Source organism: Conger conger, chromosome 13 (assembly GCF_963514075.1).
Source record: "Conger conger chromosome 13, fConCon1.1, whole genome shotgun sequence".
Classification (NCBI taxonomy): Eukaryota; Metazoa; Chordata; class Actinopteri; order Anguilliformes; family Congridae; genus Conger; species Conger conger.
In genome coordinates, this window is record NC_083772.1 from 31872609 (window position 1) to 31891164 (window position 18556).

At 40.1% G+C, this 18556-nt stretch overlaps 1 protein-coding gene and 1 long non-coding RNA gene across 4 annotated transcripts; one reads left to right on the forward strand and one right to left on the reverse strand.

Moving 5' to 3' along the window:
• Window positions 1–249: 249 nt before the first annotated feature.
• Window positions 250–6150, reverse strand: LOC133108674 (uncharacterized). The gene is made up of 4 exons (XR_009704689.1): window positions 5901–6150; window positions 3202–3313; window positions 607–719; window positions 250–299 (listed from the first exon to the last, which is right to left on the reverse strand). It is a non-coding gene; the product is annotated as an uncharacterized LOC133108674 (long non-coding RNA).
• LOC133108673 (ATP-binding cassette sub-family G member 4-like) lies at window positions 5747–17535 on the forward strand. Of its 3 annotated transcripts, XM_061218309.1 has the most exons (16): window positions 5747–5845; window positions 6271–6313; window positions 8191–8425; window positions 9062–9179; window positions 9367–9499; window positions 10388–10438; window positions 10650–10795; window positions 11856–11979; window positions 12494–12608; window positions 13199–13344; window positions 13593–13691; window positions 13982–14150; window positions 14315–14415; window positions 15141–15299; window positions 15751–15869; window positions 16797–17535. In XM_061218309.1, the coding sequence occupies exons 3-16, from the start codon at window positions 8200–8202 to the stop codon at window positions 17020–17022; spliced, it is 1932 nt and encodes a 643-aa protein (XP_061074293.1). In that variant the 5' UTR covers window positions 5747–5845; window positions 6271–6313; window positions 8191–8199; the 3' UTR covers window positions 17023–17535. The 3 variants fall into 3 exon arrangements, with proteins under 3 accessions (XP_061074293.1, XP_061074295.1, XP_061074296.1); XM_061218311.1 differs by lacking the exon at window positions 6271–6313 and having other exon boundaries at window positions 5770–5845; XM_061218312.1 differs by having other exon boundaries at window positions 5808–6313; window positions 15720–15869; window positions 16797–16936.
• Window positions 17536–18556: the final 1021 nt, after the last annotated feature.

Consider the following 18556-nt stretch of genomic DNA (forward strand, 5'->3'; position numbering starts at 1 on the left):
GCCCAGTGTTTCTCAGGCTTTAATAACCAAGCCCAGTGTTTCTCAGTGCTTTAATAACCAAGCCCAGTGTTTCTCAGTGCTTTAATAACCGAGCCCAGTGTTTCTCAGTCTGTAATAACCAACCCCATTGTTTCTCAGTTGCAGCCATCGGGGTGGAGAAAGGCACAGGTCTGTTAGATTCATGGTTGTACCTTCCTCAAACACAGATACTTTTGTGTTTTTCATTCAATTTTATTAGATTTTTAAAATGTCGCCATTTGGTGAAATTCAGGATGACTTGTTCACCGGTTCTGGAACACCTGCAAAAGGGAGAAAACATCAGTCTATCTCCTCTGTAATCCAAAGTCTATGACTTAAATATCACTCAACACACTTTGGATTATAAAGTTTCTTTAATGTTTAATTTAATTTCAAGTCAGCCAAAGTATGATAGATCCCTTATTCCATTGGTGTGTTATTTTACAATGTCTTGTATACTGATAGGATAAATCAATCAACACTTCTCTTGATTACACTTTTCTGTGTTAATAAATATATTTAAGGCCTTCAGTAAAGAAACCTCTATGCCCAGGTCAGGGAGAGACTTGGAGGTGACTAATGTGTTACCATCCTCGGTCTGACCCAGGAGCTCCCAGTACGTGTGGGGTGTGTCAGCGCCTGCCATCCCATTCACGCTCACTAGCAAGGGGCCATAGTTGGGGTCTTCTCTGGTCATAAACCTGTGAAGATGAGGGGAATTAAGAGCCTGGTCACTGACATGGGCTCACAGTCACACCTGTGATCTCCTCTCGGCATGTGATGTGCTTCAATTACCTCTAATTAGGGCAAGTGAGTCTCTGTCTGGCAGGGGAAAGTGATTATCTCAGTCTGTCAGCAGTGACTGCTGCTGTCCAAAAGAGGGCACTAATTATTTTTCTGGCTGGGTATGTGTGTGTGTGTGTGTGTGTGTGTGTGTGTGTGTGTGTGTGGCAGTTAAAACACCTCACTTATCCAACATCCATCCATCCATCCATCCATTATCTTAACCCGCTTATCCTGAACAGGGTCGCAGGGGGGCTGGAGCCTATCCCAGCATACATTGGGCGAAAGGCAGGAATACACCCTGGACAGGTCGCCAGTCCATCACAGGGCACACACACCACTCACTCACACACTCATACCTATGGGCAATTTAGACTTTCCAATCAGCCTAACGTGCATGTCTTTGGACTGTGGGAGGAAACCGGAGCACCCGGAGGAAACCCACGCAGACACGGGGAGAACATGCAAACTCCGCACAGAGAGGCCCCGGCCGACGGGGATTCGAACCCAGGACCTCCTTGCTGTGAGGCGGCAGTGCTACCCACTGCACCATCCGTGCCGCCCCACTTATCCAACATGTAACATTTATTTATTTGATTTAATTTCTTCATTATTATCATCAAATCACCAAATGCTAGGCAGAACACCCTGTTGGATCAACCCTTATCAAAATGTACAACTGACAAGCAGATTAAAATGAAGAGATTTATATAATTTAGTATATAATAAAGTATATAATGTCTGCTCTAAAGATGGCGGTTCAGTTAACTTAACAAAATGGATGTTACAGATATAGAACCTCTGCCTCCCACCGACCCGGGAAACACATTTCATTACAAAAGCGTTATACAGTAGAATCACTGTAGAACATATTCCACCATTATTGGGATAGCAACAGGCAATGTAGCTGACTGGTAAAAAAAAATATCCTGAAGAAATAAAATGTGTGAATGTAGATTCAGAACACCCTGTTGGATCAACCCTTATCAAAATGTACAACTGACAAGCAGATTAAAATGAAGAGATTTATATAATTTAGTATATAATAAAGTATATAATGTGTGCTCTAAAGATGGCGGTTCAGTTAACTTAACAAAATGGATGTTACAGATAGAACCTCTGCCTCCCACCGACCTGGGAAACACATTTCATTACAAAAGCGTTATACAATTTAGTATATAATAAAGTATATAATGTCTGCTCTAAAGATGGCGGTTCAGTTAACTTAACAAAATGGATGTTACACATATAGACAAGTTGCTGTCACAGAAAATTAATGAAAGAACATATCAAACCATAGCTTGTTCTTCCCAAGTTATTTCCAAGAATGTGCCAAGGATCGAAAAAAGGTTGAATTGCTGAATGCTAGATGCCAACCTAGATGTAAGACTTCAGTGCCAACTTGCAGTTCAGGCCCACCTGAACACAGACATCCCTTCTCCTGACCCATGCATACTTAATTAATGATCAGGGAGGATCAGAGGAATATGGATGTCTTCCCTTTTATACATTATTATTATTGCTTCAGGCCAATCTACGCACAAACCTAACCAGCAGTCTGACAGATAGACTAATCTTTGCTGTACATTGTGTACATTGTAAACATGCTGATCCAATCACATTTGTAAATAAGTAAATATTGATTATGCGCTCTCCCAGAAAGCAGTGGTTGCAGCAATAAGTGCTCATTTCCTGGACATAAAATAGGACATCCCAAATTGTTGGCCAGGGAGACGGATGGGATATTGTAGCTCCCCCTGGTGGAGGCATGAACACCATGCACTCTTTGCACCTGTCCATCTATCTGTCCACAACTGGTCTAAAGCAGAAAGATTCCTAATTTTCCATCCATTGCAAGAAAATCCTCCCAATAAATGAGAAAAACACAGGTCCAACTGCATTAAGGATAGAACAGCCTTTTTCCCCTGGAGGCAGTTTGAATGGGAGTAACAAAATCACTGCCCACTTTGGCCAGCTTACTGTAAGCATACCTGCCCACAGAAAGCCCACAGTGAGCCTCAGGTGCCATGTTTGTGGGGCTAGCACTGGTGACCCCAACCTGCTCTCTCCACTGACCACGTCTCACGTCTTGTTGAGTCCTGTATGATTTCACAGCATGGCTAACACAAGTAATGCATATCCGGTTATCTGGTCCCTGCCTAAAACAATCCAGTGATCTCTCTCTGATTAAGCCAACATTCAGTCAACTCCATATGTCTTGGGACATATTTTTTTCTTGATTTGGCTCTATACTTTGACTTACATTTGTAATCAAACACATTATGTGATTAAAGTGCACATTCTCAAATTCATGACATGGTATTTTTATATGTACTTTGATTTCACCATGTAGAAATTACAACACTTTCTATATTTTATACCAGCACTAATTGAACTCACCTAACCAATCAGAAACCCCTGTGAAGCCATTTCTCCCAAACGTTCTGGTTCAAAAGAATATATGTCTCCATCCCGAGTCACATGCAGCTCGCTGTCTCTGCTGCTCCCACAACTGCAGCAATAAGGATGGCACATGTCAGTGTGACCCACTTCATGCTTTAATTTCACATTACAATATGTTAAGAGGTTATAATACAGCCTACTGTGTTAGTTAGACCTTTTCCTTTCACAGATAAGTCTTCATTTGCAATGCCCTTTTAATATGTAACTTTGGAGCTTTTGGAGAGCAATATTTGGTCATTAATATATTTTTAAGGATTCTTTCCGAATGCTAAATAATACATTCTGTGACATTTATATGATTATTCATAATATATATCATTCTAATAATTCAGAATGGGTGGGAAATGTATCTTTGCAATCACAAGATGACAAAGAAAGATTATTTTAATACAGCCTGACAATGACTGTATGGAACAGACAGGCTGACATAACAACCAGTACTAATGATTATGTTTATGCGCACAGCTGATGCACTGCTGAACGTGAGTAACCTCGAGACTTTGACCTACAGTAAACCCAGATGCAGTAAGAAAAAAAGGGCGACGCCCAGAAGCGTCCCAAACAGAGTCAATTAGAATGACAAATAGAGGTCATTCTGCAAGGTATTGGGCAGATGTAAAGTAGTTTTGCCAGTCAATCATAGTAATGACTGAGCATGTGTGTTGATGGTTTTTGCTATCAGAGCATTTCAGCATACTTTTCACTGCTTGACTGGCATGAATGCAGCTATTCCATGCATTTTTTTTAAAGTGATGTGATTCCAGCAGTCTGCAACACGATGTTACAGTGCTACCCGACATAGCTAGCCAGGGCAAAATATCTTGAGTCTCAGTAATAAGTGAGCTTCCATCATATTGGGGATGTAGGCAGGGTTGAGAATGTCGGAGTCATTTTGATGGTAAACACAAATTGAATCAAGGAAAGAAATCCTGCATTGTATGTATTTAATGTACAAACAAATACAGCATCAACATGTTGAGTCAAAAGATAGTGTGATTTCCATATCTAAAGGTCTAGTATGTAAATAAATGGAAAGGCAGGCCCTCTCCCCCCTTGGGGGTTATATGAGCTTTATTACCCACTCTGCATTCCCTGCCACTGGCTAGGGTTTAATTAGGGCTGGGCTAGAGCAGGACAAAACACAGCCACCCCTGCACTCAACCAACAGTGAGCTCAGGCAAGCCAGGACTCGCAGAAAACCATGAAATGTACTATCTTCAATTCCATTTTATTTTGAGAATGACACATTCAATTGTCGTTAAAATGTTCCTCTAGCATATTTTCAAATTGATCACCTACTTATGATCACCTATCCACATTCGGTAACACATTCTGCTAGAATTCAGTCTTTATTGATATTGTTAAAATTCAGTAGAATTAAGTGCTTCACTCTGATAGCCATGGCCTCACCTGACTCGCGTGACCCTGCCAACTTCACTCTGCTGTAGGGAGAAGACAACCCCCTACATGTGAACGCATACTGCATACACATGTGTTTCATTCGACAGTCTCGAATTTGCATCAGCATACTTTAATTATGACAAGGATGCTTGCGTGAAAGTAATATCCAAAGTAACACTAGCATCTCCTGACAGAGCCACCCCAAGGTTCCAGACAGGCAAAGCATTGTTTTCCCAGCGCTTGTCCGGACGCGAGTGTCTACGGATCAGTCATCCTGTCTCAATCCCACACATTCTTGGTATCGCGCTCGCTGTGCCCAGGCTGGGTGTGTGGGGGAGACGCTCAGGTGTTGCTCTGCTCGGTGGGTGAAGGTGTATGGAGCATGTGACATCTCTGAGGCTCGCAGTGAAATGAAAGGATGATCCTCAGAGCGCTCATGCTCAGACTTGCCCAGTTATGTTTAGCAGAGGCTAAACAATTCCCTCAGCAATGCAGGGTTGTCAACCAGCTATGGCACTTTGCCATAACATCCCTTTCTTTTTTAGTAGGACCATGTATTGATCTGGTGATGCAGACTTTCTTATTAGGTCAAATAAAACCCAGAGTAAATTCAGTCCCTAAATGTAAGCATTAATGCATATAAATACACTGTAAAAACGTTTCAGCTTCATGAAGTTCTCGTCCTCAACATTTATAGGGAACCCACTGGAGATAGGTAGGCTAATGATGGGCTTTTAATATCTGGAATTTACTACTTCAGAAAACAAGAACAAAATGTGTAAACTGGATGAATTGCGGAATCGGGTGATTTATGAACGGTTCCCTTTAATCCCACAACGGTCTTTAACAAACGTCGTAATAACTGACATTCCGTTTTAGAAAGTAGTATAGCCGATTTGTAGAGTAGCCTCCAATGTTTAGCCTAAAAATAAACACATCACCAGTTTATAGATAGTAAATAGCAACTGGCTCTTTAACAGCCGTAGAATAAGATTCCTGCAGACATATCGCCACTGAAACCCCACCAGTAACGCCCTAGACCCAAGACGGGCGGGTGAGATAGATGCCTGGGGCTGTCCAGATAAGGCGACCGTGTGTACTGATGAAGTCTTGCGGTACATCATTTGAAGATAAAATTTGAAACAACATCTGAAAAGGCACCACATATAAGCACACTCAGGTTAGTTGCTATATGAAAGGCGTTAATTGCTCTTAACAATAAGTTGTTTTCTTACGTGTGACCCATGGTTTTTTAGATGATACAGTCGGGTTGGATGGAAACAATTTAGCATTTGCGATCCAGTCTCTCATTTCATTCTTTGTACATTCCGTGATAGTTGTATCTGGAGTGAAGCTTCATTTCGATGTAATTACTGTATATTGCCCTTCGGAATCGCAGAGATCCAAGGGCAGAGGACCGTTTTTCCATCACTTCCGCGCTGAAAGCGTAGATATGAGCAGCGCGCGTTGGGGACCTGGCACTCAGTCTCACCCATAGTCTTCAAAATATTTTCTTTTCTCTTTTTTGCCTTTTTGTGGATCCATTTGCGACCTACTGCGTGCCTGGCACGTACAGAGGAATTAATAGTTTTTTTTTTTCCTTAGTTATAAAGGCAGCAGAAGGCTTGTGCATCACGATAGGCTACAGGTAGGTAATTATTGCCAATTCATTATATTATTATTATTATTATTATTATTATTATTATTATTATTATTATTATTATTATTTGTCTTCAAGTAAAAACGTTCTTTGAAATTAATCAAGATTGTTGAGGAACATAAATAACATTTTATCATGTTAATCAAAAGATCTTAATCTGATAATATTTTAATATAGCCTCATTTTATATGCACGATTACTAATAGCCTGCGCTATATGAAACAAAAACAACTAGTTCGTCGTGAAATTGGCTGTTTTATGTGGTTTATATTGATCCCGCTTCATTGTTACTGCTCAAAGGTCATATTTTTCAGGATTAGAACCACATGTGAGCTGCAATTTCGCAGAAAATGTGTTAAATAATTCAGAAGCAAATGAGACTAAATAAGTTGGCACTTGTTGTGGAAGAAGCAATTTAATGCAATGGTCTCTTTTTGTACTCTCCAGTTTTACCTCACAATATTTTCTATCTTATGTGTATGCTCACACAGTTTTTGACAGGGAATTACATTTTGACATGGAACAGAGTGCATGAGTAACATATAAATGGTGCGTCTGACTTTCATTAGAGAGGAGTATTATAAGAGTGTTTGTATAGTCTGAGGCAACCCTGTGCTTGATGTGATTTTGCAAATGTCATATTATTTCAGGATGCCCCAAAGTGATTTGGACTGATGGGCTATAAGATTTAGGCTTCTACTGGATTATTGCTGGGTTCTTTGTAATATTATAATGTTATATTATTGATAGGTGTAAAGTGTAAACTTTATTTAGCACTTCTTAAAACACAGTCAAAAGTGCTTCGCAATACAGATAAAATATGTCAGATTATAATTATTAAAATAATTATTATTACGATAAATATGCTGTAGATTTGCTGCAAGCAGTAATGCACTTTATCGAACTCTGCAGCACTCAGTGCACTTAGACTTCATTCAGCACTAGGAGAGCGCTGCTCACTGTGTGTAATAAAGTATAAATATGAACCCTCTGAGGAATGTGAGGCTTCCTCTCTCACATTAGCTCATCTATAGCTGGGATTGCAGGGGTCATAGACGTAGAAACAGACACCAGTGATTCTCAACTCAACATAACACATTCATAACATACAAGAAAATACAGTATAATGTCTGGTTATTATATAAGGGATGTTCTGATAGAGTATTTGCATTGTAGTTGCAAATAATGAAAGATTTACATTCCAGAAATAGGTGGATCTAAACAAACAACAAATTGCGTCATCAGATGTGGTTTTGAGCATCACTTCTTTGCTGGAAGTGGCTTGTGCTGGCACTGCGAAACAAGGTGTTTTAGCACATACAGTAAGTTGCTGTAAGCTTACTGATATTTAACTGAAAGTAACAGAAACTGAAAGTGAAAAACATTTATGTGAAAATTAATTTGCTAAATCATCTCTGCTGTGATCCATCCAATAAATGGAGAAAGGAAAATGAAACCCAGGCCTTATTCTAACGTATATGTCACAGTAGTGGACAAGAGAACTGTGTGTTGCAGTAGACTACTGTGTAAAAGTATTTTAAAAATGACAATAAGAAGGTTAAGAATATCACGGAGGGAGGGATCTCAAAACAAAACAAGTTGTAGACCAAAGTGTCTTATCAATTGGACTAATATGCCATTAAAATTACTTGAGTCATTTCATGCCATATTAGAATTAGTGTGTAGGATATTTTCTATAACATTTTCAAGAAAAACTGCAAAATCAAATATTGATGTGCTCAAAACGATGTTAAGAGTAGTTGACCCCAAATGAAATACTTCACACACTTAAAATGTATTTGACCACTGGTAAAAATAAAAATGTGTAAACTGGTTTTGTTGAAATGCATATGGCTCTGTTGTAGCGGACTGGCATGGCGGAGAGGGGTCAGGACCCCGGGTCTGTGAGCGTCTCTGTGGAAGACTCCGGCTGCAATGGGAGTGGGCAGGAGGTGCCACTGCTCACACGGCTGAAGAAGGTGGAGAACGACATCACAGACGCCCAGCACTTCTCCCACCTACCCAAGCGCTCTGCAGTGGACCTGGAGTTTATCGAACTCTCCTACACCATCCGAGAGGGCCCCTGCTGGAGGAAGAGAGGTAGAGTAATTTATTAGTTCTCCATACTCATCAGTAATCTTCATAGTAACTGGCCCTGTTCTCCATACTAAATAGTAGTAATCTTCATAGTAACTGGCCCTGTTCTCCATACTCATCAGTAATCTTCATAGTAACTGGCCCTGTTCTCCATAGCAATCTGTAATCTTCATAGTAACTGGCCCTGTTCTCCATAGTAATCTGTAATCTTCATAGTAACTGGCCCTGTTCTCCATAGTAATCTGTACTTGCCATAGTAGCTGGCCTTGTTCTCATAGTAATCTGTACTTGCCATAGTAACTGGCCCTGTTCTCCATAGTAATCTGTACTCGCCATAGTAACTGGCCCTGTTTGCCATAGCAATCCCTAATCTCAGTAGTAATTGGCCCTGTTCTCCATAGTAATCAGTAATCTCCATAGTAATCAGCCCTGTTCTAGTTCAAATTAGTTTCCTACAATCTGATTGGTTGTGATTTGAAAGTTTAACCAGCATTATGTTAGGTCAATGAGCAAGTTGGCTGGAACTGTACCTCCAATTGTTAATACTTTTTTGGGTAGTACTGTGTGTTAATGTATGTTCAGCATGCTAATATGTGTATTGTATGACCCTAATAGTTTTGATGTTCTCTCATGCTATAGGTTACAAGGCGTTGCTTAAATGCCTTTCTGGAAGGTTCTGCAGCCGGGAGCTGATTGGAATTATGGGACCCTCAGGGGCAGGAAAGTCAACCTTGATGAACATCCTTGCTGGCTATAGGTGAGGCCACATTATCTGTCACTGCGTCATTACACATCTGAGAAGCTGCTCTACGTAGCATTCAGTTTTAGTGCACTGTAGCAATAATTATAATATTGTGTAAACATACAGTATTGTATAAATGTTATTTGCAAGTAAGATATTAGAATGGGGAAGTGTTCAGATCAGCCCACTCTCTCTTTTACAGGGAAACTGGAATGAAGGGACAGATTTTAGTGAATGGGAAGCCACGAGACCTGCGGACTTTCCGCAAGATGTCCTGCTACATCATGCAGGACGACATGCTGCTGCCACACCTCACTACACAGGAGGCCATGATGGTGAGGTTACAGACACTGATTCTGCTTTATTTTAGCAGTCAGCATCATTTTGATGTAAAGATCATTTCTCCACAGGACAAAGAGGCTAAAAGCACAAGCACTCATGCATGTGCTGTGCCGGGCTGTCAACTGGACCAAAATATTACATTTGAATATAGTATTCCAAAATTTAAGTTATTCAATTACATTTAAATAGGCCTATGTAGCAAATTTTTCATTATTATTTAATTGTCATAAAATGTATAGGACAATTTTATGCTCCTCCTGTAATGTGTAATATGTCCACAAGGGGGCGGAAGAAAGGCAGAGAGGCAAAGAAAGATGAGTAAACAAAGAGCTAGGCTATCATGTCAAAATATATAAACAGTGTAGATCATGCATTTTGTGTATTACATTTTTAAATGATTATTAAAGAATGACCTATGGAACAAAATAGACTACATTTTCATGGAAATTGTTATTGTATTAGTTTGGCAGCCTGAATTAGCATATGATAAAAGAATACATATTTGAATGTTTATCATAACAACATATATTTTTTCCTTATAGACAATTATTTGAATTTTGAATATAAATCTAACAGCCCTAGCTCTGCATCTGACCCTGCAACACTGCACTAAATTACTCCTGTCAGGGTGATGAGATTCTGGGTTACCCAGAGTGTGGCCGACTGCCCTCTACTGTTCAGTAGATGTATATGCATCAGTATTATGATTACTGCCAAAAACTTTTGTCCAGTCGTTGAAAGAATAACCTAGCTTTCTTTTAACTTTGCTTAGTCGTGTGTACTTAAAGGAATTTATATTAATTTTTCTCTCTACCATAATTTGGGTCAGTTTGTCTTGCTGCACCACTTTGACAATAACTCTGTTTCTCTCTACAATTCAGGTCTCTGCCAACTTGAAGCTCAATGAAAATTCTGATGTGAAAAAGGAGTTGGTGAGTTGGTGGGAATCTAGAGTATAGCAGTGTACAGTAGTCTAAACTGCGGCTAACAGCAAAATTATGAGCATGCCTGTCTCATAGGTGTTCACTCACAAAAGCTAAGCAGTCAAATGTTTTCAGGTAGTTAATTGGTCAGTTTATTACACACCCTCTCTCTGCTCCCGAATAAAGGAAACCTGTTTGCATACCTGTCTGACTCTACCAGGTGAATGAAATCCTAATTGCCCTGGGGCTGCAGGAATGTGCCCACACTCGCACCATCTGCCTGTCGGGTGGACAGTGTAAGCGCCTGGCCATCGCCCTGGAGCTTGTTAATAACCCCCCTGTCATGTTCTTTGATGAGCCCACCAGGTGAGATTGCCCTGACCTTGTGCAGTTCCAATCCATTCATTAATTTTGAATAATTTATGGGCTTTTATTTTTTTTACTAAATGTGAGTACCTCACCACAGTAAAACACTGTTGCACTCTTACCCCGAGCCAAATAAGGTCATATGCAATGTACCTTAACCGAATCCTCCTCTCTCTATCTTTCTAATGCTTTCCCTATCCAGTTGAGATCTTATCAAGCTTATGTGCTTACGAGTGTGTTTTTTCTGGTGAGGGTTTAACAATATCTAACTATCCACTGTTTTACACTGTATATCAGAGTCATTTACACTGTATATACTGTATATAATAGCCCTATTTATATTGTTTTTATTCAAATTCATTTTTTTCAATTTTTTTTTTTATATTATTATTCTTCCCTAAACTGGAATGGGCAGCAAAACTATAGGTGCTAGCGGTATGAAACTCTGCAGATATATTACTATCTTCCCCCACTACTCAGGTTATCACAGTTACACCTGATGGTCAGATGGTGGCACTGTAACGCAGCCATTTACGTTTTAGCCCTAACTCCTGAACCATTTGACAGGCTTAGCAATGGCCGGTCATCATGAAACTTGGTGGATATATTGACTAATGGATTTGGTACTCCTTTGTAAAATTGGGAATCAATTTAGGGGGCTCTATAGCAAACAAGCTGGTTTGCAAAGAGTGTATCATAGACTCTGGTTAATGGCAAATTATATAACAAACATAATTAGATGTATCTCCTTCAGTTAAACCAACATAGGTAGCTATTTAGATTTTCTGCCATTTAGATTTTTTTTGCAAAACCTATTTTCGGGAACTAGTCTCTGGATTTTTGGCCCATCTTCACGAAATTGGGCTTGAAAGAATTTGTGAAGTCTGAAAATCAATAATTATCAAAGAAAATGTTGACAGAATGTTTTTTACATTTCATGCAATATGTGTCTTTTCAGCTTCAGAATTGCGCTAATTACCGCCTGCGGTTATATTTCTTATTGTTGTTATTATTTAATCTTGTGTAACTGCTCCCCCTCTGTCTCTCCTGGGCATGGCAGTGGCCTCGACAGTGCCTCCTGCTTCCAGGTGGTGTCACTCATGAAGTCTCTGGCACTGGGTGGCCGGACCATCATCTGCACCATCCACCAACCCAGCGCCAAGCTCTTTGAGATGTTTGATAAGGTGCCTAACTCTACCTCTAACCCAGCGACCAGCTCTTTGAGGTGTTTGATAAGGTGCCTAACCCAACCTCTAACCCTGCGACCAGCTCTTTGAGATGTTTGATAAGGTGCCTAACCCTACCTCTAACCCAGCGACCAGCTCTTTGAGGTGTTTGATAAGGTGCCTAACCCAACCTCTAACCCAGCGACCAGCTCTTTGGGATGTTTGATAAGATGCCTAACCCAACCTCTAACCCAGCGACCAGCTCTCTGAGATATTTGACAAGGTGTCTAAAATACTCTGTGGTTCCAAATGATTATACCATTTTTTTATCACCATAAATATATATCTATTGCATTAATATAAGATGAAACAACGGTTGATTTGAAGGCATTACAGTAGACTATCAAGGAGCACTTAATTACAAAAAGATTTATTTGAAAAATAATTTAATGTTCATTGAAATGACTAATGGCTGAGCATATGGCTTTAAACCATCTGCTGGTGTAACACCTGAGGCCACTTGTCTCCCCAGCTATACATCCTGAGCCAGGGCCAGTGCATATACAAAGGGAAGGTGCCTCACCTCATCCCTTACCTAAAGGACCTGGGTCTGCACTGTCCCACCTACCACAACCCTGCGGATTTCAGTGAGTGGCCACACCCCATGCAAGATAACCATTGAACGATGTGATTCCAATTAACCATAAACTGTAGATAAAGCATATACAGACCTGGGTCAAATATATCATTGTTTTGGATTCAAATACTTTTCTGTTCTCGATTGATCTTGCCTGGTGCAATTGAGCCAACCAAGCGGACCAGAAGGTGGGGTCTGCTCTTTTATATCGTATAGGTTCCAATACACCAGACAAGCCTGAGCATGGAAAAGTATTAGAATCCAAAACAATGGCATAATTGACCCAGGTCTGATATACAGTAACATTATATTAGTGTTTCCCAAACCTTTCCATGGGGACCCCCGGTCAGATCCAGATATTTGATGTGTTCTAAGCCCACCTGCAGCAACTAATCAAGTGCTTTATTTGAGGCCAGAGGAGAGCCACTGCAATATGTTTCTATTTTCTTCTGCCTGGAAGAGACATAGGTAATAAATGTAGACTGCATCTACCGATTTGAACTTTCAATGAATTAAATGATGAATGTATGTACAATGTAATGTATGTATTTTTCGATGCATGTATGCGTATTGATTTGTCCCTGTTTGTGTCTGGTGCAGTTATTGAAGTAGCATCGGGGGAATATGGAGACCTGAACCCTGTTCTTTTTGAAGCAGTGCAGGAGGGAAAGTGTCCTGTGGAGGAAAAGCCCTCCTGTGATAAACTTAAGCTTGCTTCCCCAAACTGCACATCTCACAACCTCAGTGTGAGTCTCACACACACACACACACACACACAGACAGACACGCACACACACACAGACACACAGACATTGTCTGCGCATGTGTGCGTACACACACAAAAACACATGCACACACACGCATGCACACACACACACAGACATGCACGCACACGCACACACACACGCACACATACACACGCACATACACACGCACACCCACATACGCACACACAAGTCACCTCTATCAGCTGATGCTTTTTTTGTCTGCACAGGAACCTGGACAAATGGAAAAGCGCACATTTGCAACAAGCTCCTTGACACAGTTTTGCATTCTCTTCAAAAGGACATTCATCGCAATATGCAGAGATTCGGTATGCCATGGAAATACACATTCCTTTTGTGAATTCTCACCAATTGCATTATTGTGGATGTAAATATTAATGATCATCATAGATCTTTTTCTTAAAAGAATCATAACTGATATTAATTCTGTAGTACTAGTATTGATTTAGTGAAAGATCTGGATGAATGGATTAGGAAATGTATTCATAATAGCTACAAAATTAAAAGTAGTAATAATAATAATGACAATAATAACACAGTTTTTTTTTAAGTGTATGAATGTATGTATTAATCATTTGACATTCTTGTCTCCTTCCAGGTGTTGACACATCTCAGAGTGATGTCACACATCTCTATTGGTGTCCTGATTGGCCTGCTTTACCTCAACATTGGCAATGATGCCAGCAAAGTCTTCAACAACACCGGCTTCCTCTTCTTCTCCATGCTGTTCATCATGTTTGCTGCTCTGATGCCTACCGTGCTTACATGTAAGTGTGAAGGAGGACTGGCTGGGTTGCTGAGGGGGGGTTGGGCGGCGTAAACATCTGGGCCCTTGGGTAGTTCCATATTTAATTGAAATTTTAGTAAATTCTCAGTGTATATGTTTTTCATATAATGATGTTTCTGTTTTGTTTTGTTCAATGCCCCAAAGTTCCTCTGGAGATGTCAGTGTTTCTAAGAGAACATCTAAACTACTGGTACAGCCTGAAGGCCTACTATCTTGCCAAAACAATGGCTGACATTCCATTCCAGGTGAGTGGGTCTCCACCTGCATGGACTGGGCATGAATCTGTTTGGTAACAGCACAGGAAAGGGCAGTGGTGACGACTGGTGGTATTCTGGACCTCATTTTATAAATATTTACCGTGTGACTTGTGAAAGTGAAAAGAATCCTAGGTCTGTCCTCTTAGACAAATAACAGTTGTTGTCAAATAGCAGTTGTTGTACAAATAACAATTTACATTATCCATCCATTTATTATTATTAACTTTTTGTACAATACTGTATGTGTATTTGAGTCACAGGTAAAGCCAATAACCCTAATAATAGCAATTTAGAATGGTATGACCAACCATGAACTTCCCCTGGGGTTCTTTTCTCTCCTGCCTATTTAGCACCCTCCCAACCCCTAATAATAACAACATGAAGGGTCACATCGAGTTTTGTGCATTCTAATTACGCCAACATACATTTAGCGACATAAAAAAAGCGTGATTTATAAACATCAGTTGCAAATCTGCTTCCAAATGTTTTGGAATAGTTCACACTTCGTTTCACTTTGTAGCACAGTCAACACATTCTGTGCGTCTAATATTCAAAATTATTATTACAAAATAAAAGTGGGTGTTGGAAACATTCAAATTAATGATGTGTTCAGCGCAAGGTATCCTAACAATAGCTACAGATGCCTGGGCCTCAGCCTTTGGTGGCTTAAGACCCCCCTGGTGGACATGTACGGTACTGTGTCTCCTCTGCAGGTCCTGTGTCCGGTCATGTACTGCAGCATAGTGTACTGGATGACGGCGCAGCCTCCAGAGGCCATCCGCTACCTGCTGTTCGTGGCCCTGTCCACCTGCATCGCCCTCGTGGCACAATCCCTGGGGCTCCTGGTTGGGGCTGCAGCCACCTCCCTGCAGGTACTAATTATTCATCTGTATTTTATCCCATTATTTTACTTTCCAGATATTCTTTTAAATGGAAAGGTATAAGATACATCAGAATATAACATGTCATTCTGAAAACTGCATACACATGTGTATCATATATACAGAGAGCTGATATAATTTGATTAACTTGCACATTGTTCAATAATTATATAAACGACCAGCATTACCATCTCAGAATGTGTATATCATGTCAAGCAATGACACATACAATAAGAAAATGTAACTACCATACTCCTAATGCATACCTGCGATCTGTAACCTTTACGTTGCACAAGAACCAAGTTGATGAAGTGGTTAGATACACTGTTCTAATTCTAGCCTGATTCCAGTATACAAATGGAGATATTACACTAAAAACAGTACAGTGCTTTTTGTGTCTTTTTGTGTCAGATGTCAGTGCCTTTCCTCTTGGTTTGCACAGGTAGCCACGTTTGTTGGCCCTGTAACTGCTATTCCTGTCCTACTATTCTCTGGGTTCTTTGTCAATTTCGACACCATTCCTAAATATCTACAATGGAGCTCCTACCTGTCTTATGTCAGGTATGTCTCCCAGTGAAACATCATAAACACACCAGCACGAAAGCCGCAGAGATATGAACTATGTATTTGACACTATAGGGAAACTTAGTCCTCCCTCCTGATTTCCCCCGCCCCCCTTTCTGATATCCCTATCCCTCTTGTCTAACCCCCAAAATAAAAAAATAAAATAAAAGAATTGCACTAATGATGACTATATGTTTTGAACAACACTTCATGTGTATTTTACTAGTTATGGATGTGATGCTTTAACTTGTGGAAGAACCTATGCACTTGTAAGTCGCTTTGGATTAAAAGCGTCTGCTAAATGACAAAAATGTAAATGTAATGTAAATTAAACCTGAATAACCAGAGTTGAAGTGAAATGCTGTCTGTGTTAACTGTGCTTGGGGAAGAGATGTATCTGCAAAATGTGCCAGCCCTTGCTCCAAAGTACACCCATGTTTGTTTGTTTTTAATGTAGGAACACATACTTCACCATTTGAATTAAAATAGGCTGCTGGGTGGCTGATCCTGCTTAGAGAATGTGGTCCAGTGTAGTGCTTTCCCCCCATGGTCCAGTATACGACCAGTAGCCTTGTATAATTGATCAGGCTCCTGCAGTCTGCCTGTGTCAGCTATGTATGAAGTGCTTTGGAGGAGAGCATATGCACATCTTCACTGTGTTGAACTTGTAAAGGACAATTTTTTACTTTCACAATTAACCATTTCAAATTAAAAATACTTATTTGGCACATGTGTAGGTATAGTGCACAGTGCGTTTGTTCCAAGGACAGTTCCAGAAAATAAAAACATGAACTATAAAATGCTTTGGTGTAAAATTACAAATCAAGAAAATGAGTCATTCTCAGATGAATATCTCATAGTAAAAAATGTGCCTTGAGAAATGTGTTTCCAGTTTGGTCTTCAGCTATGCTTCCTCTTCCATAGGTATGGTTTTGAGGGAGTGATCCTCTCTATCTATGGAATGAACCGCACAGAGCTGGAGTGTCCAGGGAAGGTGTGCAAATTCCAGAAGCCAGAGGAAGTTCTCCAATTGCTGGATGTGGAGGATGCTAAGCTCTACATGGACTTTATTGTGCTGGGTATTTTCTTCTTCATTCTGCGATTGGCCACTTACCTGGTCCTGCGCTACAAGGTCAAATCTGAGCGATAGGCCTCCTGGATACCTCACACCTTGAAGGACCAACAAATGTTTAATGCATCCAAATCCTTTTCCGACTTGTATTTTTGTTATTGTTCTGAACTCAATACATTGTGCCACAAAGGCAGCAAGATCTCAAAAACTAAGAGTGGTTCGTTATAAAGCCTTTGGGCTTCACTAATGAAGGAAGTACAACTGGAAATGGAACTTGCTGGAACAATGCACTGAAAATGGAAATGTTTTTGGGATACAAGCTATTAACTCTGCAAAGAGAAGGGTGTCTTAAGTGCCAGTGGGTCACATTTAACGAGAAATTAATTCTACTGATAAGCTGAGAATTGTTCTTATGTTAAGGGGTTCAATATTCTTTATTTTTGCATTTTGAATGTATGTATGTTAATGTATAGATACATTTTAATTTTGAATAGTTTTGTATTTTATACATCGTCCCATATTATCTGTCTGTCTTGTCCATCACAACTGCCAAGATGGTACGTTATGTTAATAAAAACATCTACAGGTAAATTCTGGTTATTATTCGATATCATATAATAAACAAAGCTTGTCCTTGCAGATGAACATTTTATCTATTTGATTTGTCCAATCCTTTGTCCAATTTTGTCCCTTTGGCTATGACCTTGGTCTTATTAAGAGTACTATTAAAAGTGTCCTTGTTCTCTATATGGGTTAACAAACTAGCTAGCCATTGCTAGTTTGTTGGCTCTGTCACTAGCCAACTATGATTAAAGAGTCCACTGTTAAGCTGCTGTGAGGGAGTAGGTGGCATATATATGATTCAAGTGCGTGAATGGCAATAAATGAAAAAATCATAAAAACAAACCAAAAAAAGCTTAAAGACGAAAAGTAATTTGACAAATTAACATAAACTGAAATAAAGTAATCATATTCAATGTTTAATTGCAAATCCTTTGCAATCAATGACTGACTGATAGACATCACCAGATGCTGGTGTCTTCCCGGGTGATGCATTTGCTTGGATCTGAGCAGACTATGTTTTGTCGTGTCTAGGAAACGACAGAGTCCAAATCTTCAATTTGTCGAAAAACATCTTTGTGAGGGAAGACGACACCATGGCAGCAAGATCTTCAGGAAAATCAGACTTTATTAGCGCACGTGCATAAAGCCGGATCAGCTCTCCAGAACTGAACCCCGACTGTCATTTTTACACCCATTTTATACACAGTTACTCCACCTACAACTACTCCTCAAACCTCATTCTGGCAAATCACCCGCACTGCTCTTATCGTAACTCCTCCCAAAGCTCCTCCCACAACGTCATTGTGGCAAATTGCCAACGGTCCTCATGCTCTGCCAACTCTGTACAAAGTTCAGGGCGTTCTGCCAACTACGAACAAAGTTCAGGACTCCCCCTGTCCTCACTTCACCCCACACCTGCTCTTGGCAAACTACCAAAGTTCTGGATGCCCTCCCTCTAACACGTCATCCATCACTCTGTATCTTTCACTTTTATAAGACGAACTAAGCAGCAGTAATCATTGAAAATATACAGACCAACTAAACATTT